Source organism: Salminus brasiliensis, chromosome 17 (assembly GCF_030463535.1).
Source record: "Salminus brasiliensis chromosome 17, fSalBra1.hap2, whole genome shotgun sequence".
NCBI lineage: Eukaryota > Metazoa > Chordata > Actinopteri > Characiformes > Bryconidae > Salminus > Salminus brasiliensis.
The window spans coordinates 14,622,924-14,649,253 of NC_132894.1; the positions used below are offsets into that span (position 1 = coordinate 14,622,924).

Here is a 26,330-nt window from a genome sequence, read left to right on the forward strand (position 1 = left end):
AATTAGTGGGGAAAACCTGGCTTAGACCACATTTCTTATCATGTACATGTGTTTATTGCTACAGAATAATGTATCCCATGCCTTTACTTTACTGAGGCAACTACACTAATTAGTGCGACTAATGAGTGCTTGTTTTGAAAATGGAAGAACTACTTCATATATAACAATCGCTGTAACTCCTAAACAGTTCATGTAACATTTCTGCACTACAATTACAGACAAATTGTGCAGTCCACAGTCCAAATATTAGTGGCAGAGAGCTAACCAGAAAGGCACGTTCTGGTTCCCACCTCTCCCTACAAGTACACAGATTGGCTGTGGATAAGGATGGGGTGAGAGAATGCTGACTGATGTTCAGTTCTGTCCACCCACGCATCCTTCATGGTGCTGGTGCCTTCTCTCAGAGACTTCATTTCTCATTACTGTCCAGTCTTGTCCTCTACTTGTCCACACAGAAAAGAACAACTATCCTCTGGTTCATGTTTACATGCCGGCGGTTGATGGGATTATAGTCTGTTGTGGCGGAAGTGGAAACTGGAGCTTATCCACCATATACGGCGGTCGCCACCAGTCGTATCTCTGTCGACTGATCAGAGGCGCTTTTGGGCATGCTGTACGCGCGGGACTGCTCCCAGAGCGCTTTTAATCCGGCCGTGGGATTATGTTAATCTTGCTCTGTTCATTTTTGAAATTAGGATTTGGAATAGGAATTCCATCTAGTGGCTAGATAGGAAGGTATGAGGAGTCATGCTGGTGAGGTTAAAAATGCATGCAATGGCCCATTCTAATTCACAAGACGTTGAGCTTTCACTGTGACAGCAGGTTCTCGGGAATGGTTCAAATGGTTCTGAGTAAGTACAGCATGTTGTTTAGACATTTTAGAAAGCTCTAAGGTGGTTTTAGAGAACATTATAACATGTAACATTAATTCCATAGCAAGATTAGAGCAGTAATCTCTTATGGGTTGCTTTAGTTCACAGAATTTATCCTGCTACTTCTATCAGCAGGAGATCAGTGGAAACTCCAGTGATCTCGTTCCATTAGCAGACATACATGCCCATGCTATGACAGTGCCTCCACCATGTTTAACAGATAAAGCTGGTGGTATTGCTTTGGATCATGAACCTTTCTTTTCCTTTTCCTTTTCATTTTCACAGCCAGAGGTACAAATGCACGTAACAGGTCACTAATTTACAAGATGTTAAGAGTCTACTATGTTTGCAGTTTCTTCAAAATGGTTTGGATGGTCCCTGAGAAAGTACAGCAGTGATGTGCATTTTTAAGAACGTTCTAAAGTGGTTTTGGAGAACAGGCAGTGACAGTAATTCCACACTGACATTAGATTAGAAAATTAGTAATGTGTTACGAGTTGCTTTCAGTTCTAGAGCTCCACCCGCTCTGTTCACGGATAGAGAATTGTGAAGAATTAGGATTTGCATAGTACAGGCCTTTTTTTCCCCTCTGTGCAAGAGCTAAATAATGTAGATAAGATTTGTGGTGTCTATTCTCTCCTTCATAATTAATCTAGATGAATATGGCTCCTGACCACAAATGTCTGGAGTCGCGCAGCGTTCATTTCAGAGGAACCAATTAATTTTTCAAAACTTTTAACTCGTCTGGGACTGGGAGCAGGAAATGAATGGCGATGGCATTTAGTTCGTTAAAGCCAGACGAACGACTGATTGGCTTGGTAGCCACAGGAAAAACATACAACTGCCTAATTAAATTTGATCACTTGGAAATGCACCAGGGAAATGGCCTGATCAATGCCATTGCCACTGAGCGTCCCATTCTGCTCCTCTTCCCTTTCCTCCTTTCTCTCGTTCTCGTTCTCCCTCTCTCTCTCCCTCTCGCTCCCTGTCTCCCTGTCCGTCTCTAAAGCAGGCCTTTTGGACAATGAGACGTGTGGTCGTTCGAATCTGCACAGGGGTCACTAAAGGCCCTGTGGCGACCTGCTCCGGACATCGATCGCTCTTTGTTTACGAGGCTTTATAGCGCATTTACAGCTGCTCTTCTCCCCAGGGACCTCGTTTCTGAACCGCAACTCCAATAGTTTGCTCTTCCCCCTTTTCTGTCCCCTGCTGTAAAAAAAAAAACGCATCCTCGCCACGCCGCGCCCTATTCAAATTCACTTAGCACCGTGTTTGGAGGAGCCCGCGTTAGATCCCGCCAGCGCTGCTCCTGTGCAGGCAGGAGGAGGCAGAGGGCCATGCCAAATTAAAGTCACCTCTGTGGAAACGGGAGATAGCAGGTCTGAATAAAAAGATACATCAGCGTCCACTTGGCAGAGGTACAAGGTGAAGGACGGGAAGCTTCAGTATATACACACATACACACACAAAGGCAGGCACACACATACACCCACTTTAGCTATTTCCTTCACCTCTAGCCTGTGAGTTATGCGTTAGCTCTGTCGGACAGCAGAGGACATATCTGCAGCACGCTTGGCCGGAGTACCGGAAAGCTCCAATGGCCTGTGAAAGGTAGACAGGTATCAATAAGTATTCATCCATCTCCCACCCTCACAGCGTCACTGCCTATCTTTCCCTCTCTACTTTCTTTCCTTCTTTCCTTAAGCATGTCTGCTGACGTTCATTTCTTTTTATATTTTCTCCCTTTTCTAAATAATCATTCTACTGTCTTATTTCCTTTCTTTTTTCCATATCTTAATCCATATCTTTTACCTTTCTTTCTTTCTTTCTTTTTGCCTTTCTTTTTTTCATATCTTAATCCATATCCATATTTGTCTTTTTTTCTTTGTTTCCTTTTTTTAATCACTTTACTTTATTTGTTATGTATATTTATAGTTTTTTATTTGCTTTAAGTATGGCCTTTTATTTTTTAGGTTTTACTGTTGTTTATTTTCATCCTTTCTCTTATTCTTCTTTTAATCATCCTTCTTTCTTTCTTTCTTTCTTTCTTTTTTCCTTCCTTCCGTCCACATCTTTGCACTGTCATTATTTGTCTATTGTTTTTCTCATCCTCTACCTCTCTGTCCCTCTCTCTCTCTCTCTCTCTCTCTCTCTCTCTCTCTCTCTCTCTCTCTCTCTCTTTTCCCCCTCTGCCGCTGCCCCTGCTTGGTTAAACACACATACACAAACACGAGCTCACACTCTATAGGTCCTGTGTTCATTTATCTCCATTGAGAGGGAGGTGTCTGCCTGGTCACTGCTGGAAAACTCCAGAGAGACCACTGAGGATGCACTGAAATAGACCAGCCATTTTATTCTGAGAGGGAGAGAGATGGAGAGAAGCAGAGAGAACTACACACAGCAGCATACACTCACTTACATCAGGCTTGTTCTTTCCATCCCAGAGGTGGACCCCAATATCAGCTACCCCTGAGAAACACACACAAAGGCCCATTTATCATCTAGCCATGTGTAGCAGTGGCTGATTGTCCATTCTTCAGGAGGAGAGGAGTGAGAAAATGTGTGTTGGTGAACACCACCGTATTCTGGATCCACACAGGTGGGGTTAGACTGGCTTATTAGCAATGCAGGACAGTAGAAATGGCGCAGGTTTGTTTCAGAAGTCAGAATTGCAGGCCCATAAACAACAGCAGTTCTCTAATAAGTTGGATCTCTGGCCTTGTTGTGTATTTTTGTTAGTGCACACAAGGTCTGCTGTAGTGTAGAAGAGCCTTATAGCCTTCTCTAGAAAATAGATGGACAGCTGCTCCACATTGTTGTTACTATAGTGCTGTTGTTTTTTTTTATTATTTTGTTGAACCTATTGGCCGTATGGCTCATGTGGGCTGGAGGGGTATAAAACCCCCAGTATTGAGCTGTGGAGCAGTGGAACTGTGTTCTTTGGAACGAGGCTGCTCCAACAAAAGCAGGATGAAAGCTTTTTTAATGCCATTGATTTCGGAAGAAACTATGGATGAGCAGGCGTCCCAATACTTTTGTCCATATACTGTATCTAATATATATGGCGAGTAAATAAGGCTTTGCTTCACAGTATTGTGTTTTAATGCTTGAGAAAACCTCCCCTTAATAATGCTCAGTATAGACCAGATTAGCCCTCCCTCCCTCTCTCTCTCTCTCTCTCGCTCTCTCTCGTTCTCTCTCTCTCTCTTTCTCTAGGGATGGTTTGCATACAGGCATGCTGTTGTAAAACACTTCCCAGGAAAGTGCTCTTATCGCTCTTTTAAAGTGCTACAGGGTGGGCCATGGCCATGTGATAGCGCGTTTGCTTCCTGGGGCTGCCCGGAACAAGCTGTTAGTGCTATCAAAAGAAATTAACCGGCAGCCTCCCCTGTTTGCCTCTGCGCTGACCCGAGACCCTCGCTCCATTCTGCTCTAGCAGTGGTAAATGTTAGGGACTTGGGTTGGGCCACCTGCTCCTGAATGAGCTCATCAAGAGCAACATCTAACAATCCTCCAATTACACATGCTCCTAATCACCTTGCAAGGGTTGTAGCAACCCCCAACCCCCCACCACCACACCCTGCAGGCCAGGTAATCAGAGGTGCTCCCACAAAAAGTTCTACCCAAAAAAAAGAGAGAATGTTTTCTGTGCAAAAGCAAGATTAAAGAGATTTAATGAAGCAGAAGTTACCCGACTCGTTCATATTTCAAAAGACCTGGAGCAATTATTATTTCAATGCCAAACATTCTCAGTCATCTCAGACTCTGATCTACCCTTTGATACTGCTTTGCTTCTGAGCTTTTTTTTTTATCTCCTGCGAGGCTGAATGTCGAGCTCTTTGCCTGCGATAGAAAGCATCGACAAAGGCAGAAAAGGTCGCCGGGGTTGAGGGAGGCCCGTTTGACCTTCCCCACAATCTCCTTCCTGCCGAGCTCCTGCCTTTTTTTTTTCCTACCCCCTTTTTTCATTTCGTCTGTCAATGTCATTACAGTGCCATTCAAAACCTTTCTTTTGAAGTCCAACAAAGCATTTGAAATAAGCCTAACCTATATGCAGGAATAGGGACTTTTTTTTAACGGCTTATCATTAGCGTGGATTGGAGGGAAGAAAAGCGAAGGGGAAGTGATAAACGGCATGCGATTAAACTCTGTAACTTGGTCGAAAGATAGGAATCACTTTGCAGGGATTAGTCTGTTTTCTTCAAGCCGAACAGAATCCCAGACAGAATGTTATGCAGGTGTGATAATACTGATTTCACACGTTCAGCGTTAGTTGTAATTACCTATGTAAAGCATATGTTACATATTTGTACATCTGTATTCGTTTATTTCTGCTTTGTGGTCCACAGTAGCGAGTTTTCTTTGATTAGCTGTTGTATTGCTGCAGAACGAGCCAAACCTAAAGCTTCTCTAAAAGCAGTAGGTTGGGGGGGGGAATTATTAACCAGATCCATCACTTACTTTATATGTTTTTTTCTTTAGTCTACAACAGGACATGCTAAGCTAACATTGCTACCAAACACTGGATTTAGAGGTGGATGCGAGGAGCCGGAGGTCCCTGTCCTGATGAGAGCAGAGAAGAATTAGGGAGGGGTGGTGGTGGTTGGGATGTCATTTGACATTAAGTTGGAATGAGAGAGGAATGTATATATAAGGCTGGGGAGGAGGAGTTAGGGCATGGTCCAGCTCTAAGATTGCATTATTACTACACTTAAAACCTCAAGCTGTATAAACAAGTTGTATTTAATAATTTAGGTTAAGGTAAGGGTGCTTCCACACTTATCTTGTTTAGTCTGGACCTTCAGCAGGTGTAAAAAGTGCTGTGGAACATGGATTAGTTCGTTTACAGTGTGACAACTGTTTTTTGGATGGTTCGGATGTTCCGCCCAATTGCAGGAAGATGAAGCAGGCTACCGTAACCCATTAAACAAAACAAATGGTGTTGCCGATATCCAACAGGATGTAGCAAAGTTCTTTAGCGTGCTCACCAAACTGCAGTGCTGTAGCAAAACTAACCAGACCGAATGTATACTATGTAACAAAACCATGAAGTCAGAATCATGGTTCGGACTGCGCTCCGGATTCTCAGTTCGCTGAGTCTCAACCCTTATATTTTAAACCACATCGTTTTGTCTGTGTAAAGCAAACATTTACACAGAGGGGATTGATAATAGTCGAAGTCCAGTGTTTATTAGCAATGTAAGCCTAGCATCTCCTAGCATTCTAAACTCCAAATCTCAAACATGTTTTAGCTAAAGTGATGAAGTATGTTAATTAAAATAATCCTTTAAGACAGAGGCAGGTAAAGTTAATTGGCGATAATGCTGATTTCATACGATCCCTAATCTTCGTAATAAGTTTCGAAGTGGCCATTTATACAGTACCAGTCAAAAGTTTGTTCGTGAACGTGTGCCGATCATCATCTTAAAAACATAGGGGAAATGGCCCATGTAGTTAGGATGCTGTGGCTGGGGGCGGGGGTTTAAGAAGGCCTAAGTTGTAGGGCCGAGGCAGTGTGCATGTGTGAGAATGAAAATACCTCTCAAACCTCTCAAGTCATGCAGCTATACATTTACTCATTTTGCACACATTCAGCCAGGTGTGCCCAAACTTTTGACTGCTTGTGTATTTCTGTATGAAATAATGTCTGCCCTGTGCACGGGCAGCGGCAAGCCATCACTGAGTAGATTCCATATTATGACAGAGCCTCTCTTAAGACAGAAGAGAGGCAGGTGAAGCAGAGTGGTGTGGGATGGAGACATGGGCGCAGTGCATTAGTCTTCTTCAGGCTCGTATTTAGCCATGTCAATATTGTCTGGACCATGTCTCAGGCTGCCTTCTTTCCCCGCTCCACTCCATATTGACTCTGGGCTGCAGAGCAAACATGTTGTGGCAACATTGACGCAACGTTGCGAGTTGAGTAATTGAGAGCCGCATTACGGTGTTTGGGGGAGGTGGAGGGGGTCGCGAAGGGGTTATCGGCTTTTCTGAAGTCTTCAGACTTGAAGAAATGTGGAAAGACCGAGCGGAGAGAGAGTTAGAGGAGTAACTTTGGGTAGACGGACAGTGGTTGAAGTTTATTCAATAATGCACTCTCTCCTCTACTCTAGGTTCAGGAGTTGTTAGCTACATCTGATAGTTGGAAAGGATGCTCTCTGTTGACACGCGATAGTAATGTTGATAGTTATACTCAGTCGACGAGCCTGAACGGAGCTTGTTTACCATATCGGAATACAACGGATACTTCACTGAGCGGGGATATGACACACACTGCGGTTAATGGCTACCACCTTTTTTCTTTATCTATACACATCCAACACAGCCATATGTTCTCCAACGTTCTCGCCTTCTCTGCCACTTCCTCCCCTTTCCTATTTATACCCATCAGGTCATTGAGAGTGCGGCTAAATGTTTTGAATGTTTAATTAGCGTGTTTCCTTAACTAATTAAAATGTACAAATGTAAGGATTAAAGAACCCCCCCCCCCCCCCGCACCCCTTCTCTCAATCTCACCATCCCTCTCTTTTCCTCCTTACCCCCTTTTTTTCTGAATAATTAATCAACCTCTTTCACCAGGAGATCTTGTTGCACACCAGGACACATTTCAGTGTCGCGCAACATTGAAAATTTGTCTCCCTTCTCCTTCACAGACCGACAGTTTCCCCGCTGAGCCCAATTACATGGGGAGCAGGCAGCAGTTTGTTCAAAGGTAAGGCCTATTAAACTACTCACCCAAGCGCCGCATATGCCTAGACCAACCCCCCCTTACGTTACCTTGCCAGAGCGACCCCCTCTTAGGACCTAAAGCCGGTTTCTCCTTGTGGTGTTTATATATTCCCCACTGTTTTTCCGTCTCATAGCAGTTCCACGTTTAAGGATCCAGAGCGGGCGAGTCTGAGGGACAGTGGGCATGGAGACAGCGACCAGGCGGACAGCGACCAGGACACCAACAAAGGCTCCTGCTGCGACATGTCCGCCAAAGAGGCACTCAAGATGAAAGCGACCGGGCTGAAGCCCCAGCCTCTCGAACAGGGTGAGTAGGGAAGGGTATCACAAGGGTTTATCGATACCGGGTCCTATTTTTTGATTTGCTGATCTTGCACTTTCTCATCAGAGGTTTTGATCGTTTTGGCAAAAAGAAAACCAATCAACCAATATTTTGTATTATTCTTTTGTCTTCAGCAGTAGCTACTGCTGTCATCAGCTTGTCTTAAATAGAACCATATTTTAGACAGCTTTCTTCCTTCTGCCATTAGTAAGACTTATGTATAGACGAGTGCTTTGCAAATGTGTGTGAGAGAGAGAGCATGTGCGAGTGCGTAAGCTCAGTCCCACCAGACTGCAGCCTGAATTTTCATAAATTCCACATTCTCCAGCAACGTCTGCACCAGATCTTATCGACGCTCTGTTTTGTACTCATTTGTAACCATTACAATTCAGAACTGTGCATCAGGGGCCATCCGTGGGGGTCAGTCTGTCTCTAACTAACTTGATCTCCCAGCAGTGCGGAAGCCTACAGAAATCCGGCACTAGGTGGTTTCCAACCTTCTTGTCTTCTCTTTCTTGTTTGTCCCTTAGCATTCTCCCCTCTTTTAACCTTGTCCATGCCTTGCTCTGTATTTACTGCCCCTATATCGGTCAGCATTTATTATTTTTTTTCTGGCAGGTCTTCCTTTGAATGTGGCGGACCCTCCTCGCTGCTGTCGCCTTGATTTCCTTTTTTGCTTGTTTATGCCTTAACTTTTGTTGACCTTCATTCTGTAATTTTCAAAGTGCCTCCTGTTCTTCTCTGCCCATATTTTCCTCTGTCTCAATCTTCTCTCAGCCCTGTACCAATCCCCTTCCCTCATGTTTTCCTCTTCCCTCACTCTCCCCCTCCTCTCTATCTCTCTCTCACTCTCTCTCTCTCTCTCTCTCTCTCTCTCTCTCTCTCTCTCTCTCTCTCTCGTTCGTTCTTGTATTCCAGCCACGTTCTCAGTTTATCAAACCAGACAAGCCCATTATGATTTTATAAGCCAAACCACTTTAGCCTCTCCATTTAGTCCTTGCTGGGGAGGCGCTGGGAGCGTGCTTCTTTAAAACTTTCATAATGGAACATGGAAAACGACTTATCATGCGGCAGGCGACGTTACGTGCTCGGGCTGATTAAATATGAATAATTATCTGATGTCTCTGTTGGTGGGACAAATTACTAGTGACATGTGTAGAACAATAACTCCACAGATAGATACAATAGGAACCTGCACGCTCCATGCAGGGTGGAGGCTGGAGAATTCCTTTTGCACTCGTTGGTTCGCGGAGGCGGAGATGTAGGAAGCTTGTATCCATTCGTCCTGAGGCTCCCGAGGTTATGTCTAAAGCCATTACACCAGCGCTGCATCCCTCAAAAGTGAATTTTTTTGAGAAACGGAAATGCAGAAAGTTGGTATCTGTGTGTGTGAGTGAGTGTTTGTTGAGGATTACAATAAATGGCCTGTGGAAAGCTATAAATCAAATGTAATAGTACAATTAATCAGTAGAACAGAAGGAATATTCTGCTATCTTGGTTGAGAGAGTAGAAGACTATGATGGTGACGTCTGCTTCAACTTGACACTGTGTGTGTGTGTGTGTGTGTGTGTGTGTTTGTGTGTGTGTTTCATTGTGATTCAGGAATAGAGTGAATGTACTGGCAAGAGAAATTGGCCAATTAAAGAGGCCCATATGTTTCTTATTTTGTGACTGTAGTCATTTAATGGTGCATGGAAGTACTTGGAGAAGGGCTGAATTTCACTGTTTTAACTGTGACACGCTCTCCCACTAACACACACACACACGACAGAGCACTGTTTTGTCAAACACTCAGCATAATGATCTAAGACCAGGAACAATGAAATCTTGTTGCAGAAGAGCAGTGTGTGTGTGTGAGTGTGTGAGTGTTTATGTGTGTGCAATATCCGATATCAGTGTGAAATAGTATGTTTGCTCATCCCTTCTTATATTAGAAACTCAATGAAAGCCTGCCTCATCCTCTCTCCTCTTCTCTCTCTATCTCTTTCTCTCTCTCTCTCTCTCTCTCTCTCTCTCTCTCTCTCTCACTCTCATCTCTCTTTTCCTCTACTCCACCTCTTCTTCTGAAATCAATGGTCAGGCTATAAGGCAGTTAACGGGGAGCAGGTGCTTCTGTTTTGGCTATAACACATAACTGGGCTCACTCGCTTTCTCTCTCTCTCTTTTCCTCTCTCGCTCTCTGATTCTCTCCTTCACTGGGCCTTTCCATACCCTCTCTCTCTCTTTTTCTCCCTCTTCCTGTGTTTCTCTCTTTCTGCCTGGCTCTCCTTCTCACTTCCTCACTCTGTTTGCCTCTTTGTCTCTCTTTTCCTGTCTCTCTCTCTGTTGGTCATTCTCTCTCTCTCTCTCTCTCTCTCTCTCTCTCTCTCTCTCTCTCTCTCTCTCACGTAACCCAGAACTTTTTCCGGACGTTACCTGGAGGAGCTGTATGCATGAATGCAAGTGTCCAAATCAGTTGTACCACACGTAATATGCCAGACTTTATCCTGCCAGACCCCTAGTACAAAGTCTGGGTAATGTCAGACTGAGCCCATGTGTCAGTAGAGCAGATAATTTTCTGGAGAGTTCACAGTGGGTCATGCCGTGCCGTCCGCACAAGCTAGACAGGCCCCGCCCTTTGCCTAAGAGAACTTGTCTTACACTGGAAATTTCCGGCTGTACACTACATGTGTGAAAGGGCAACGACCAATAATGTCAGGACCTCATTCATATGTGAAAACGGCTCATGAAAATGACTGGTACTGTCATTGAAATGAAGTACTTATTATAATATCTTTAGTGTACTACTGTACACCCATACTCAGTGGAACAGAGCACCCAGTCATTCGTAAGCACAGGTGAACGATGGAGAGCCCTTCTTCCTGTGTCCTGACGTGGGTATTACTACTTCTGATACTTGAGAGTCTACTTATAGGGCCTCTAAATCTGTTTTTAAAAGGGTCAGGTCTTGGGAATGGATCCTCCGCCACTGTTATGAGGCAATGAGAGCACCGTATAGCAGTCAAACAGTAAGCAGCATAATACATAATGCATTATGCTGCATTATAGCTGTGTGTTTTAAAGTGGAGTGTTATGGCGGCATTTAGCAGGCAGTAACCGGGGAGCAGGGGGAGTGCGTGTGTGTGTATATATATATATATAGATGTGTGTGTGTGTGTGTGTGTGTAAGTGAGTGTGTAGGTCCACAGTGCTTGCTTTTGTACTGATTGTATTCTCCTCATGGCTGGAATGCATTATTTAGAGAGGAAGAGATGCAGCAGGCTTTGGCTACAGCGGCTCAGAGAGGAGCTTCATCCCATCCCTATCACATATTGCTCCTCCCTCCTCCTACCACCACCTTTCCACTTTTTCCCTCTCCCTTCCTCCCTGCCTCTTTTTGCTCCTCTCATCTCTTGCTCCTTTCTCCTCCCCTCCTTTTCCCTTTTTTTCTTTTTTCTCTCAGATAGCAGACCGAGCAGTTGAATGCCTCTAGACCTTTCTTTGAACAGGTATTCCTGTTCGATATGTCTATTCTTTTTCCCGCTCGTACCAGGCGCATTAATATTGCATTCCGATTACTGCCGGCACTCAACCCTTCCGGGGAAGTGTGGGGTTCACAGAGTCACGTTGAAAGCAAGGGGGTGGGGGAGTACTTTAACCGTCCACCGTCAGTAAACCACACAAACATATTGACCCTGTTTACACCTGGCATTAACATGCTTTTCATATCCCAATAGTATCTGGATATTTTCGGGCTGGATTCCGTTTACACTTAAATGCATCCCCGGTGTGACCAGATGAGATCCGATTGATGCACATCATCGTGTATCATCATCAACATCATTTCTGTTTTACTGCCTCTAACCTTCCTGTAACTTGATGGTTTCTCATCAAGGTGGTCCGGCTCCGGAATACCGCAAACGCTTTCGGGGAATGATGGGGGTTCTGTAATACATGCTTCTCACATTCCCGTAACGTCTCTATCAGAAAGTGCGGAGGACTGTTTTGATTGCAAAGAAACCCACTCTGTAATGCTTCAAGCTGCAGTTGATCGTCTGCCAGTAAATAATCAAGAGCAGGTGCACACACTCGCGCGCGCTCACACACAAACAAGCAGTAATAATTACATGCGTTAACTTTTTCCCACTTGCCTTACTGTATCCAAACATGGGAATCGCATAAATGTGGTGGAGATGCACCTCTGAATGTGGTTTGAGTGATCTGTACATGATGACACCAGGCTTTTCATGTGGCCAAGTCAAATTCAAATGCGAGCCCATCACCCAATCGCAGGTGAATTCTGTTTCTTAATGCCAGGCTTAAACAGCCTCATTGTCTCTGGCCGCCTCGACTCATGATCCGGATGTTTCTCCCCCTTCCCGTATGTGGTCGTCCATGCCCAATCCTTTGGCTACGTTTATTAGGCAGTAATTCAGTAAGAGACACAGAAAGAGCACGCTACAGATTCGGTGGCACATAAATAAGCAAGACAGTTCAGCGCTCTTCATCTCTCTCCTTCTCCTTCTCTGTGTGTGTGCATCTCTCTGGCTCTGTCTCTCTGACTCTAACTCTGTGCCTGCTGGCCTCTACACACCATCCACTCCAATTAGGGTGTTCCCTCCAGCATGGCTTCATTTACTGAAGTCAGAAGTGGACAGAAACATGTAGCATGAAGCGAGTGCAGGTCCCGCATGAATTCATCAGCACGTTCATAAAGCCCTCTAGGCCTGTAGAGTTCCCGTCTACTCCAGTACATTTCTCTCTGTCCCTTCCTCCAGTCCTCTCTCTCTCTCTCGTGCCCTCTTCTTTCTCGTGCTCTCTCTCCCTTTCTCCCTCTGTCTCGCCATAGCATAATTGCATAATTGGATTAAAACCAAATTGCTCTTTGAACAAATACTCGTTATCCCCTACCCTCATTGTCCTCCACATCGGAGACATTGTAGACAATGTAGGCTTTTTACTTTCGCTGGTGCAAGGGGGGGGTTGGATGTGGTAGGGGAGGGGGGGTGGGGGGGCTATTCCCAAAATTGATTAAATTAAGCACCCCAAATTGAGAGCTATGTATTAATTAAGTCGAAGTGTATCAGGGTGTATCTTCTTTCTTTCAGCTTTTTTTTTTCGTATTAATTGGTGATTAATTGATGTGGAGATTCGCCGGCAGCAGAGTCTAATCCTGGAATGTGTTCATCAGTGGCCTTCACACGGTTCAGTTCACTTCCTGCCTATCTCACGCAGGCGCGAGAGATGTGCACGCATGATAAAGTGTTCGTGCGAGAGCGTGAGCGAGGTGCAGAGAGAGAGTGGGTGAGGGGGAGAGAGAGAGAGTGTGGATAGTGTCTTTAGATTGCTGGGTGAGTGTTCTGGATGACCTCCTCTAATTGCATTTGATTGAGGCGCGATAATCAAATTGTTTCACCTTTTATTGTCCTTTTTTCCCCTCCCCGCTCTTCCTCATTCACCATACCGCCACGGAATGCTCAGCTTGTTAGAACGGCAGAGCAGAGAGAGGCAGGAAAGGAGAACGCGTGTCTTTGGCTGTGAAGGCAGCACCGGAGCAGCACAGTCCAGAGGTAGAGAGAAAGCGTAGAGAGAAAGACATCATGCAGCAAGGTTGCTATGAGACCTCTGACCCCCTCTTCCTCACCACCACCTCCCTTCACCACCCCCTATATTATTTGCGGCAGAGTAATCGGAATCCCTGTAACCCATATCAGCGATTGGAACACGAAGCAGAGAGATGTCATGCTCTGTCACACACACACACACGCGCGCACAGCTAGACTATTGTGGTGAGACTACCGGAGGGTGCTGGCTGATTGATTTGCCATGGCCATGGCAATAGATTGAATAGATTGAATATGCTGGTGGGTGTTGGGTGTTTAAAGAAGTCTACCCAGACACCAGTGCAATCCAGGCACCAGTTGTAGGACCTTTCATTGCAGAACAACTCACGAAAATCTCAGCTCTGTATTTGCTTTGCTTGGATATACTAGCATTGTTTTCTCAGTTCACGTGTATGATTGGATCCTCAGTAGGGTCAACCTGTCTGAAAACCTTCGGAAGAGTATGACGATATTAAATAGTTTTCATCTACATACACGGGTGAGCTAAAACATTAACACTACTCATAAATTAAGCAAATAATACTGATTATCCCGTAACAATGACAAAAGTACCGTGATCAGACACACAGTGTTCATATAGCAGAGTGCCTATGCTAACTCCTGTCCACCGTCAAAAGTGCCCAGAATGGGTTCACAAACGTCTGGACTTCCCTCACCTACCTGAAGGATCAGCTATAATGTCTTGGTGCCAGATACCCCAGAGCACCAGAATATTAGCAGGTGGTCTTCACGGTTGGGCTCATCAGTGTGTATGATTTATGTGTTTTTATAGGATTTTCGGTGTTTTTAAATACAAATGCAGTAAAATGCGGATATTTAAATATCGGACTAAAATATCGATCCAATGTAAACCTCTATACCATGCCACCCTGTGATGGACTTGTGCCATGTCCTGGGTGTATTCCTGTCCCAGTTATTCCAGGTAGGCCTTGAACACGCTGCAACCCTGACCATGTAGATGTGGATAAGAAGGTAAATGAATGAATGACCAGTACTTTTTGAAGTCGTTGTCTGGCAGCACTGTACATTTACAGAAGCTCAGGTAATATCATGTTAAGTCATTTAGTAGGGTTACAACAATGGTCAAAAGCTAAACGGGCTACAATACTACAGTACTGAAGGCATGTTATACATTATAGTGATTGCTAATCAGGAAGCTTGTTCAGGTAGCTGTAGCTACTGTGGTTATTTTAAGAGTGTGATCTCAACACCTTCAATCACACTCCCCTTTTCCTCTTCATCCCCAGCCCTGCTAACTCTTTTGTTAACCTACAGTATTCAGAAATATAATTCACCGTGGTCAAAAGCTGTACAAACACTACTTCCTAAACCACAGTTAGGCAATTGAAGGTGTTTTCAACCCTTAACGTTCTCTGACAGGAAGCTGCAGCTAGCGTGGTTATTTTGAGGATGTGATTTCAACACCTTTTTTCACACTCACCCATTACTTTTTTCATCCCTAAACAGGAGTTAGTGCACCAAGTTCACTCTACTGTGCAGGTATGTGTTAGCTGTCTAATTAGGAGTGTTACCCAAGAGGCAACGGGGCAGTCACTGTGCACTGAGATGACTGCGGCAGGAAAGAAACAAGCAAGTAAAAGACCCAACACTCAGATCCCCCCCCTCTTTCTTTCAGACTCCTGAAACAGGTCCACTTCAAAGAAGTAGACAATTAATTAGCAGTTTCCGTCTTGATGCCCTTTCTACTTTCCATTCCAAAGATTCAGTTAAATCCATTTTGACTGGAATGTTTGTTCTTTTTTTGTTGTTCTTTACTCCTTATACCCCATCCCACCCCCATCCCCCTTTCTTTGTAAAGGTCATTTCCCATCATTCATATTTTTAAGCGGCTATAACACAGCTCACATTGGGAAGGCAGTGTGCATGTGGCGGCTAATTTGTTTTGAAAAGCCTCTCCGCTTCTTCCGAAGAGCTCATCCTCTCTCGCTAAGTGACGGAATAAATTATCACTTTTGACTCTCCTCTTAGATGTGTTTTTAGTATTTTCATTCCAAAACATGTAATCCCGCTTGTTCCTTGGTAACTTGTGCATCTTCTTTTTCTTTTTCTTTTTTTTTTACTTTCCTCCACTCTTCTCTTCACCGGCGTAAGTGGAGCGTTATGCAAATGCAAGACGAAGTGGAGGTAGTGCGTTAGTGTAAGTGGCTGTGATTTTCCATGGCAGTAATGGGGTCCATGGGAAAGCATTAGTAGTGGGAATGTAATGTCTTATGAGACGTAGAGCTAAAATGTTTCAAGATCTTGCCAGCCAGATATGAAGAAAGTCGAACTGCGCTCTTATTTTTTTAATAATTAGAATATTGATAGTAATGGAGTCGAGCAAAGGAGTCTGAACCCATCTACATGCTCGCCCCACAAAATCCCATCTCATTATTAGAAGTGAATCTAACCCTTTTTGTCACCTTTAAATTCAGACCTCTGTCTTGCAATTCCCTGCATTTGCCTTCTATGTTTAACAGCTTGTCAAAACCACTTTAAGGTGAAAGACTACAAAGGGTGGTGGTGAGCCCTTTTGGGAAGAGAAACCAATACGTGAGCGTTTTGTTTTTAGGTGCTGAGTACACAACTAACTCCACGAGTCACGAGATTTATCTTAGTAGAGCCAATATTGAGCAAATGCACAAGCCGGGGCCAACTGAATTTTATGGGATCCGTCTCGTAGCCCTTTCATCAACGCTTTTGGGTTGCCTACTGCCAGCAAGAGTAATCGCTGTCATCATCCCTCCATGCAGTGGCTCAAATATGAATTAATATCACATAAATCTTACATTTTTCGAGCATCAGTGTATTATTTATATCAAGCAACTGATTCTTCTTTTTTATTGCAAGGCGTAGCTGTCACTTGGAGTGTAATTTGGCTGTAGTCTCTAAAATTAGTTCTATAGCAAGTCTGACAATAACAAATACATCGCAATAACACCGCATTGATTTGCCGTCCAGTGAAATAACTAGAAATGTTCGGTGGATAAATTGAAGGATCAACAAATCTCTGCTATTTATTTTCCTGCTTTTTTACTTTTTGTTTTTTTCCCCTAAACCCTGCTACATCTTTTACAGGGCTGGAGTGATTTGTCAAAACCAGTTCAGCCGTTTCTCTAAAAACAAAATCTGTGGGCAAACGGGTTCCTTAGAACTGAACGCAGCTGAGCGATGATCACATTACATTTTGAACTCGGAGGCCAAGAAAGCACTGGCAGTGCAGCTGCGCGTGGCAGGAATGCACATTTCAGGAATGCACAACAAGAACTTTTTCAGCAATTTGTAGCTCTTCTTTGGGATCGGACCACATGTATCAGTGAACCTTGGGTTTCCAGTGTAGACCAGGAACACCACATAAGACTTGTCTAATGTTTGGAGATGTTTTGGCCCCCCGTCGGCTTGTCATCGCAATTTAGTCCTTGTCATTGGTCCAAGTATTATTTGGGTGGTGGGTCCTTGTCATCACTACAGTGACACTGACCTGGTGGTGGCTAGTGTGTTAGTGTATGCTGTGCTGGTATGAGTTGATTAGACACAGCAGTGCTGCTGGATATTTGTGATTGGTGGATTAGTACTCTCTTTAAATGCTGAGGTGTTTAAAAACTCCAGCAGCGCTGCTGTGTCTGATCCACTCTAAACACCAGTGCAACACACATTAACACACCACCACCAGTGTCACTGACCATTGAAAAACAGGATGAAAGGAGGCTAACAAAGATGGACTACAGTCTGTAAATATAGAACTACATAGTGCTTCTTTATGGTAAGTGGAAGTGAAAATGGACGGTGAGTGTAGAAACATGGAGGTGGTGTTAAAGTTATGGCTGATAAGTGCATATACCCCCCCCCCCCCCCTTGACAGCTGCCGTTGTAACCAGATAATCAATGTTATTCACTTTACTTCACGTCTTAATGTAAGTGCTGGTGTACAGCCAGTGATAAGGAAGGCATGTGTCTTTAACCGTCAGGGTTCCACGGGGAACGGGCTTTTCACTGTAATGATTGCAAATGGCTAGCACTGTAATTATCCGAGCTCCTGCGCTTACTCCCCACTGCTAACAATGATATCTAGGCTCCGAGAGCATCTTTCAGCAAAGAACTTAAACAAGAGATATTTGTTACGGCTCGAAAACCCAATAAGACGCCCACGTGAAGATGAGAAGGCTCTAAACGTTTTTCGTACTTGATGTTGCTTGAAGCTGATGGATGACACCGTGCCCTTCCAATATGCTTTGGAAATGTTTTAAGAGCATTTCCATTTAGCTGGGATGAGTCAACGAAACCTCCTTCACCGTCTTTGTTTGATGTTTTGATAAACTTACCCCTTCCGACAGATGTTATGCAAATCGCTTTCATGCGTTTGGCTTTTAAGTCTCCAGTATTTGTTGGGCTGATTTTTCACGACTTGTTTATTTTGTTGTGAAGTAAACCTTACCTTAGTGTTGCAACCGTGTTAATGACAGAACAGCTGGTGTGGCTGCCCTCGACGGAAAACGGTTTAATTACAGTATTTGCACACACAGGGCCTAAACAGGTAGCATATGGGGGATTGGTGTTACTTACTTCTGTCTCGCATCTGCCTGGGACTCTGATTAATTGAACTTTTACGGGGAGCGTCTCAATCCTTCTCGCGAAGGGAAGTCACATTGCAGGAGATGTCTTCATCTCTTCATTGTGTTTTTTTTGTTTTGTTTTTTTTTTTTTTTTGTCTTCTCCTGGGAACGTAATCAAATTAGCCTGGAAAGAAACTCAACTTCGCATTAGAGTACAGTAGCGCTAAGCACCAAGTCCTGGTACGCTAACTTTGTAAGTGATGCGCAACCTGGGCTTAGTACCTACTTAGCTCCAAGGAAAAGGGCTCTTCTTTTTTGGGTCAAAGCCCAAAGTTAATTCTGGTTTCTTCACCTTCTCATTTTTCACAAGCACCCCATCCCTCGGCACAAAGAGCCGTTGATTCATGTAAGCGTCAGCCGAACATTCGGAGAAGGAAATTAGAAGCCTGCACCGTCTGGGGAGCTGATAGTCTTATCACTCAAAGTCGAACACGATTTCGGCACTCTTGTTTTGTTGACGTCTTTCGCCATCCAACCGCCACCCCAGACCACCCCCCCTCCTTGTCTTTCTCGGGCGCAAGCCTGCGTGGGGAAAGCGCTTTGGACCGCTAAGCCAACGCAATCCCACCCACAGAAAGGCTGGAAATCTTTTTTAAGGGTAATATCGCCATCTTAAGCTTCCCTCTTCTTCGTTATGGGGGATTTAAGAGATTAGTTTTATTCTTTTTAATGCGCAAACTTTCATTCTGTTGTTTGAATGAATTGTTTCGTTTTATCCCTGCGGCAGCGAGGAGGTGATCACTGCAATGTCACACACACGCTTACACACACACACTTTCGCTTAATCTGCCACTCTCCAGCTGGAGATGTGCGCCCTCGTTAGCGTTAGCCCCCTGGTACAGCCTGTGCAATATTTGGGGGGGTAATAACGCCGCTGTGTCCTCTGCCTTCCCAGGGAGCTCGCCATAAATCTGTGACATTAGCCCACTGCCCTTGTCTCTGTGGTGACTAATTACGCACTGTTTGTATAAGTAATGGCTTATTCCTCACGTGACACCATTAGCACCTCCATTCCCACCATGATTGAGAGGAGGCGGGATCAACGGGTGGCTCGGGTTTTCCGGTGCTCTCTTTGGCGGCTCCCCTTTCATCCCATCATCATCATCATCATCCAGCACCACCTCTCCTGCATTCTTATTGGCATGTTTTGAATGTTGTCCGATCCGTTATTTCACCCGCTGCTTTAATGGAGAAATTATAAGGCATAAATTCACACAGCAAACACGCAAAGCCCCACAGTTTCCAAGAGGCCTTAGCCGCTCTAAGCCGTAATTGGCGCGAGCAGACAGAAGGCTTTGATTGTCTCTGGCCCGCCTCATGTGGTTGTTCTTTATGATCTTCAGCATTTGACCTTATCACTCGATTCAGCCAGTTTGACTTAAAGGTTGGAAAAAATGTTTTTGCTTAAAAAGGCCAGTGCACTCCAAGGCGAGCGGAGTTTCAGGGACGTGTTTGGATTCTTCTCAAAAGTTCGCTCATTGCCAGCTAGCCAAGAAAAAAACAACTTTTTTTTTCAATAAGAAGCATAAATATTTGGACAGGTGTTAGAGCAGGATTCGTACAGAAGTAAAAACATCTAGGCATGTAAGCCATTTGTTTTCTATATACAGACTTGCCCTTTGTCAGCCTACCTTGTTTCTGCATATGTGCGAGGATGGAAATATCAACGCCCATCTGATGCATCGCATTAATCTTAATTTTTGTTTATTTTCATTCAACACCCGCTTGGCAGAGGCCATTTGTTTGTTGCAGAAGCATTCACAGTCTCTTTTCCCTTCTCTGCCTGCTTCCCTCACTATCCGAGCCTTTCTTCTTCTCCCTGTCAGTCTTTCACTCCCTCACTTCCGCTCGCTGTCTTCAGGTTCATGTCAGTTTCAACTGATGAATATCTTCATAAGTGTGATAAGCACACATATGCTGGATTAATTAATGCCGTGCATCTCCCCCGGGCGATAGCAGCCCACATTTCAGTTTTAACCTTTTCTTTTAAGGCATTGTTGGGTGTATAATTACGCTCTGCTTAATTAGGGAGCTATTAAGGCTACTGATGAGATGAACAGAGTCAGGGTTTCTCGGCAGACAAAAGAAAATAACAGCTGATAGGAGGGGGGCTGGAGGGTTAGTGCAGCTAAACTTAGGTTGCCATGCAGTTTGTAAAACAAACAACATGATTCGTATGAAAACAGCACTTGAGGGCTATTAAACAACCCCATCCCTACTCTGTTCGGTATCCGTGAAATATTGCGGGATTTGAAGCGCTTCCGCTATCTTGTGTGTTTTCCACTGTTAGAGTCTGACTTGGCTCGCTGGGCCATATTGGCATGGACAGAGCCAGGCTCGAGGATGCTCATCCCTCCCCCCCCTTGTGCAAACACGCCGTATGAAAAGGGAAATTGATTGGGCTTATCAAACAATAATCAGCCACCATTATTTGTATCCTTGGCTTCCGCTCACGGCAACAGGCTTTTGTTGGGACTTGGGCAGCCGAACCTGAATTAACAGCCTGGCCGTTTACACATAAAACATAGGAAATGATCTTACTATTCCCATTGCTTCTACACACAGCTCATACACTGGCTACCAATGGTGTGGTGTCCCTCTTTGGCCCATGACTCAACCCTTCTGCCTAAGCAGCTCACTTTAAATGCAGTTGCATGCTCACCACAAGGCACAAGGACCTTGTTCTCTAGCCCTTGTGCTGAAGAGTCGCCAATCTATATGCTGCCTCATGTCCATGGCAGATTGAGAGCAAAAAATGCAAAAGAGCCAAAAAAGCAGCCTGTGTCCACTGTCCAATGAGACCAGCAAGCACAACTGTTTTTTGTTTTTTGTTTTTTTTTCTAGAAACGAGGCTATTTCTGATGTATTCAGAAATGGCAAGGATCTGGAGAGTGTGATCCAACCAACCGTATCTAGCCTACCATCTCAGAAATCTGTCCCCAGAGTAATTATGGCGTGTACATGACCATCATAGTAATAATAATAATTTAATCATATGTATAATAATTTGTGAATGCATGAATGCAGCTCAGGGTTCTTAACTGAGTGCTTTAAAAGAAACAGGAGTAAACCGTGCAGCCACAAATGAATTTATGCCTGTAAGAAACTGGCAGTATAAAACACAACTTGGAGAAGAAGCAATAAATAAAAAAAGAATATATATATAATAATGATAAGATATAGATGTAACTTATACAAATATAGTCATAAAAGCATATTGTGTATCAAAACAATATGGCAACATTGCCCACCCCTGTCTGGACCATAGCAGAGTTGCATCAATTCAGGCCCTAACCAAGGCCTTCATTAGATACTGTGTCTCTGTTAGATGCTGCCTTTGCTGTTGGATGTGTTTCAATGGTTTCTAAGTGAGGGCACAAGCATGTTCAGAATGGAAAGCACATTACTAAGAGCGTATTATTGGTCTCTGTCACTGCAGTGAAAGCGAAAGATGACTGAAGTGTGAAGTATTCTTATGTATTTCCTTGCTTGTGCAGAGTGGTGTGGCACAATTGAGATTGTGAGTTTGTTAAGTCATGCTCTTTACAGGCTGAGAATGTATTGAGAATCCACGTTATCAAAGCAGAGAAGCAGATTAAAAGGCAGAAATACTGCGTATATACACACTTTTTTGCTCCACATTAAAGGATGGTTCCGGTTCTGTGAAATGAGAGCAGCTGCTGGTAACTGGCTTAAAGAAACGTCCAACAATAGCATCAGAGTTCATGTAGCTGCTTGGACAGTGAGGCTGTCGAGCAGGCAGTGGGTCTATGATGGCTTCAGCTGAGCAAATGCCAATGCAGGCTAGCTGTTGATTGCTGGGAGTGTGCTCTGCAGTGTGTGGTGTAGAGCAGAGGTAAGGAGAGGAACTAAGCCTTCAGAATTGCACAGTGCCTCCTTCCAATCTTCTGCCATCCTGCTCTGATTCAGAGTGTGTGTGTCTGTGGGTGGGTGTGTGTGTGTAAGAGAGGAGAGTCTGTCTCCCATCCCCAGACACAGTGGGGGAAACATGTTGTCCAGCATCACCATGACGATGACGCCCCAGAAGGAGATTATGATGATGCGTCCTCTCTTCTTGGCTCACTGCCACTCCTTCCCATCTGTCCTCTGTCTTCATTACTGTGTGTGTGCGCGGATGCGTATGTGTGTGCGAACAGTTTAGCTGTGACATTCTTAGAAAGGACTGCCATAGGAGACTTAAGGTGGAGTTCCATTTCCCTCCTTTATTGAACTCCAGTTTTATCACTCCGTCTATATATTAATCCTGTTTCCCCAGACAAGTTGGATTGGATCACCCAAAGCAGCCATTTTTAATTAGTAGTTAGGACTGGCAATAACAAAAGCATGAAATTATTTTATGTTAATTATTTGTTATTCATAGCAAAGTTCTTTCAGAAGGGAATATTTTACCTTTCAATCAATACCACCTTTGTGCTGGCAAAAAGAAGATATTTTAGAACTCGGCTTAGAATTGAGGAAAAGGTATTGTGCATAGTCATTTTGAAGAAAGAAGAAACATCCAGTACATGTCTGACATGTGTTTGTAACTTCTCAAAGCTCATATTTGACTAAAATGTTTAATAAACTGTGTATTTAGTTATAGCTACTTGTTGCCAAAGTTGACAAAATAAGCTTCAATTTTAATGACATGATTTCCTGAATTTGTGTATAAGACCTTGTTCAGAGTGCAACCAAGAGTGAGGGTAAAAATTTAAATTTAAATATATATATTTAACAGATTATACCCACCTACATAATAGTGGGAATTGTTAGGGTTTAAGCAGAATGCAAGTGCGAGTTCCTTTTGTTTAACATTTTAATACTGTCCAACACAAACGTCACAGAGCTAAGAACAGTCTGTAATAGAAGAACACAAAATAAAGGAATCTAAATTATACTACATAAAGAACAAAACAAGGAATCCACAACAAGAGAACAAATGGCCTGAAACAAGTGGCCCTGTTGAACACAAAGATTGTAACATCATCATTTTCGTTAATGCAAGAAACAGAAACAGAAGTATAAGTACACCAACATGGAACACCTGAGAGGATAATGAGAGGGTGGGCTACAAAGGAGGCACAAGTAGGAACACTAATGACAGGGCGGAGCTAGGGAGGAGACAAGGGCAAAACACAAACAGTCCCGTGTGCTACTATGCACATCTCAGAGCAAAACAATCACAGAGATCAACAACATGCAAGGATAAGAACCACCCTTGGCTCAGATGACCCTAGCGAGATCTCATGGCACTGACTGTATTTGGTAATGGTGGGTGGTAACTGGTTCACAGTGGTTCATGTCGATTGCTCTGGACCACTCACTGGTACACAGTTGCATCAATGGCCAGTGGGGCACCACTGTTTTGCCGATACTACCACCCTTTGTCCACTGTCACAGTCATATCAGAATAACATGACCACCCTTGGTTTGGAGGGAACTTGGCTTGGGACGTCACAGGTCCCACGTGAAAGGGTTTGCTGTGTGTGTAAATACGCGAGCACACCAGTCAGTTGTGGCAGAGTGCAACACGATTGTCAATAATAGGGTACAGTTGAGGGTGGTAGCAACTCGGACTCAGCCAATTTGTGGTGACGCGAGAAGAACGGCTCATTGATGCCAGAGGGGATGACGACTCGCCACTGTAGACTGTGGATCAGTAAACCTCTATAATGAACACCTTCCGTCACTAGTACAGCCCATGCTATAACGTCTTGCTCATGTCGCCCAAGCCAAGGATGGTTTTTCCCCACTGTTAGGTAGGTGGTCATTCTATTCTGACATGACATTGGCCTTCATAGACTCTTGTTACATTGAAGGATCTCGAGGGGAACAGGAGCCCCACTTTGCTGTTGCTTTTGTTAGTCGACTGCTTGTTTATTTATCCATAGCACACCAGTGAGCCCTGTCCAGCTTAGATTTCTGAAGGTAGTGCTGGAAAAGCCATTTAAAAGCTGAACAAAAGGGCAGCAATCACAGAATCTATTAAAGCAACCTACAGAATATAAGCAGCCAGGCTTTATACTGTAGGTGGTTCAAGGATCAAACTAGGAAAAAGCATTAACAGCGTTAATGCAGAAAACTTTGTCAGCACTAATTCGGATGCTGTAGCCAAACAATAGTTGTAACTCTCGAGGTCCTAAGGGTTAAGCACAGTTTTAAACCACAACGCTCCACTTGTACCTCCTTTACCTTTCCTCCTGCCTATGCCATAATGATGGCTTGCTGTTATTCCAGCAGTGTGCTTCTCTCCCATGTTCCCTCTCCTAATTGCATCACCTTTCCTTCAACTATGCTGCCTCTCCTTTCTCCACAGCTTTTAGAGAGAGCAGCCCAGAAAGCCCCCTTCTTTCTTGCCCCTCTACGCACTGAGGCATGGGCTCTACACACTACTCTTATGTAATTGCTCACAATTACAGTGCATTAGCGGAAGGCGTTTTTTGATCATCCTAAAGAGCGTTTATCAAGTGCGCAACTAAACAGATCGAAGCTGTTTGTACGTGTCACATTTCATAGCACATTAGGCTACGCAAATATTTCTCCCTGCATGGAGGGTTTTCCACAGTTCAGTCGTGTTTCGTATTCATCCCTAGGGCGCACAGCGCATACTCCCTGGTATAAAAAGCTACTCACTGATTTTCTGGGTGTTTTTTATTATTATTATTTTTTTGCTTCTATATTTTCATGACATTTGTTGTGGCCTGACTGACTCCTACAGCGAGCCAGGTAATAGTTTTATTGGAAAGGAATGAGGAGAATACGATCATGTTAAATTGAGGCTGGTGTATACAGAGAAAGAGAAGGAGACAAAGATATATCCATACTGATTCACTTTTATTACATTTCTTTTGGCTGAAGAAGCTCCTATTCATTATGATATTTCTTTTGAATATTTGAACTATGTAATATACACACTACGTTCCAGCAGAAAAGTCTGGAATCAGCGGTTTGTCGAAAGCACTGTATAAAATGATACTAATATAAAATAGGCCAATATCTTGTATAAGGTGCAGCTTATTAATAATGATCCATGAAGCTGTAAATGACATTCATGCATATTATGACGTGTTAAGAATTATTATTGATAATTGAATTTATTTGGTGCTGCTAGTTAACTCATTCTTTCATAACAGGTGCTCCCGACACTAGGAGATGTCTTCTCCGATACATAGCCACCGCCTCTTTTTGCACTGCCTAAATTCTAAAATAATCGAAATACACATCGCCTTATCCGCTTCTTCCTGGTCAGGGTCTCGTAAGTCTGGAGCCTACCCGGAAACATTGAGTGCAAGGCAGGAATATTCCCTGGACAGAGCACCAGGGCTTCTCTCACACCTAGAACCAATTTAGCAGTTACAGCCAATTCACATGCCATGTGTTTTCGGGGGGTGGAAGGATACGGGAATACCCAGTGATTGCAATGTGCACCATGGAAATGTGGATAAAGCATCATACTAATTAAGATATAAGATGTTTGAACAGACTGTGTGAACCATCCTCACCAATCAACAATCCACTTCAGCATGGCCATGTGATGCGCCCCACATCTTCCTCCTCCCGGATGTAGTCTCATTAGTCTCATTTTAAAACAACTGGATACAGTCGTCTTTACCATCATTCAATATATTGCGAGGATATCCAATCGTGGACTGAGTGTATCGGTACACCCCTACTAAGTGATTCCAATCTCATGCCTCTTGCCTCTTGTGCCTCTTGTTGACATGGATTGGATTCTGATTCTGAGACAGAGAAACAGATCAAGAGCACTAGAGAGAGAGAAAGAGGGGAAAGAGGATGGTTGGAAGTGCCCGAGGAAACTCTAGGAGGGACAAACTCGGGGGGGGGGGGGGAATTCAGAGAGATGAAAGGCCAGCAGGATGGACACAAGAGGGGACAGTACTAAACAGAGAGCTAAAGAAAGGAGGGAGGGAGGGAAGGATGGACAAGCCCAGCGAGAGAAGAAGGAGAAATAAATGAGGAGAGGGAAGGATGGGACAGCAGGCTCTCTCGCCATAGGAGGCAGGCTTTAAGTAGCGTACTTCCCCTGCTTCCCGTGGGCTATAAGCCACCTACAGTTCAAATAATAATCAAAAGGAATGCTGTCGACAGAACGGCACAGTGTGGCGCGCCAGGCAGGGGGATGGACACACACACTCGCGCACGCACACTCGCACACACACACGCTGACACTCAC

At 44.1% G+C, this 26,330-nt stretch overlaps 1 protein-coding gene across 3 annotated transcripts in view; it reads left to right on the forward strand.

The window, feature by feature from the left end:
- The window catches only part of pcdh17 (protocadherin 17), a 73,611-nt gene that overhangs the window by 25,597 nt on the left and 21,684 nt on the right, over nucleotides 1–26,330 (forward strand). For 2 of the 3 annotated variants that reach the window (XM_072660969.1, XM_072660970.1), the window contains exons 3-4: nucleotides 7,523–7,581; nucleotides 7,733–7,905. In XM_072660969.1, the coding sequence (XP_072517070.1) occupies nucleotides 7,523–7,581; nucleotides 7,733–7,905 (232 nt within the window). The remainder of the gene's footprint in view (nucleotides 1–7,522; nucleotides 7,582–7,732; nucleotides 7,906–26,330) is intronic. The other variant, XM_072660971.1, reaches the window with a different exon arrangement.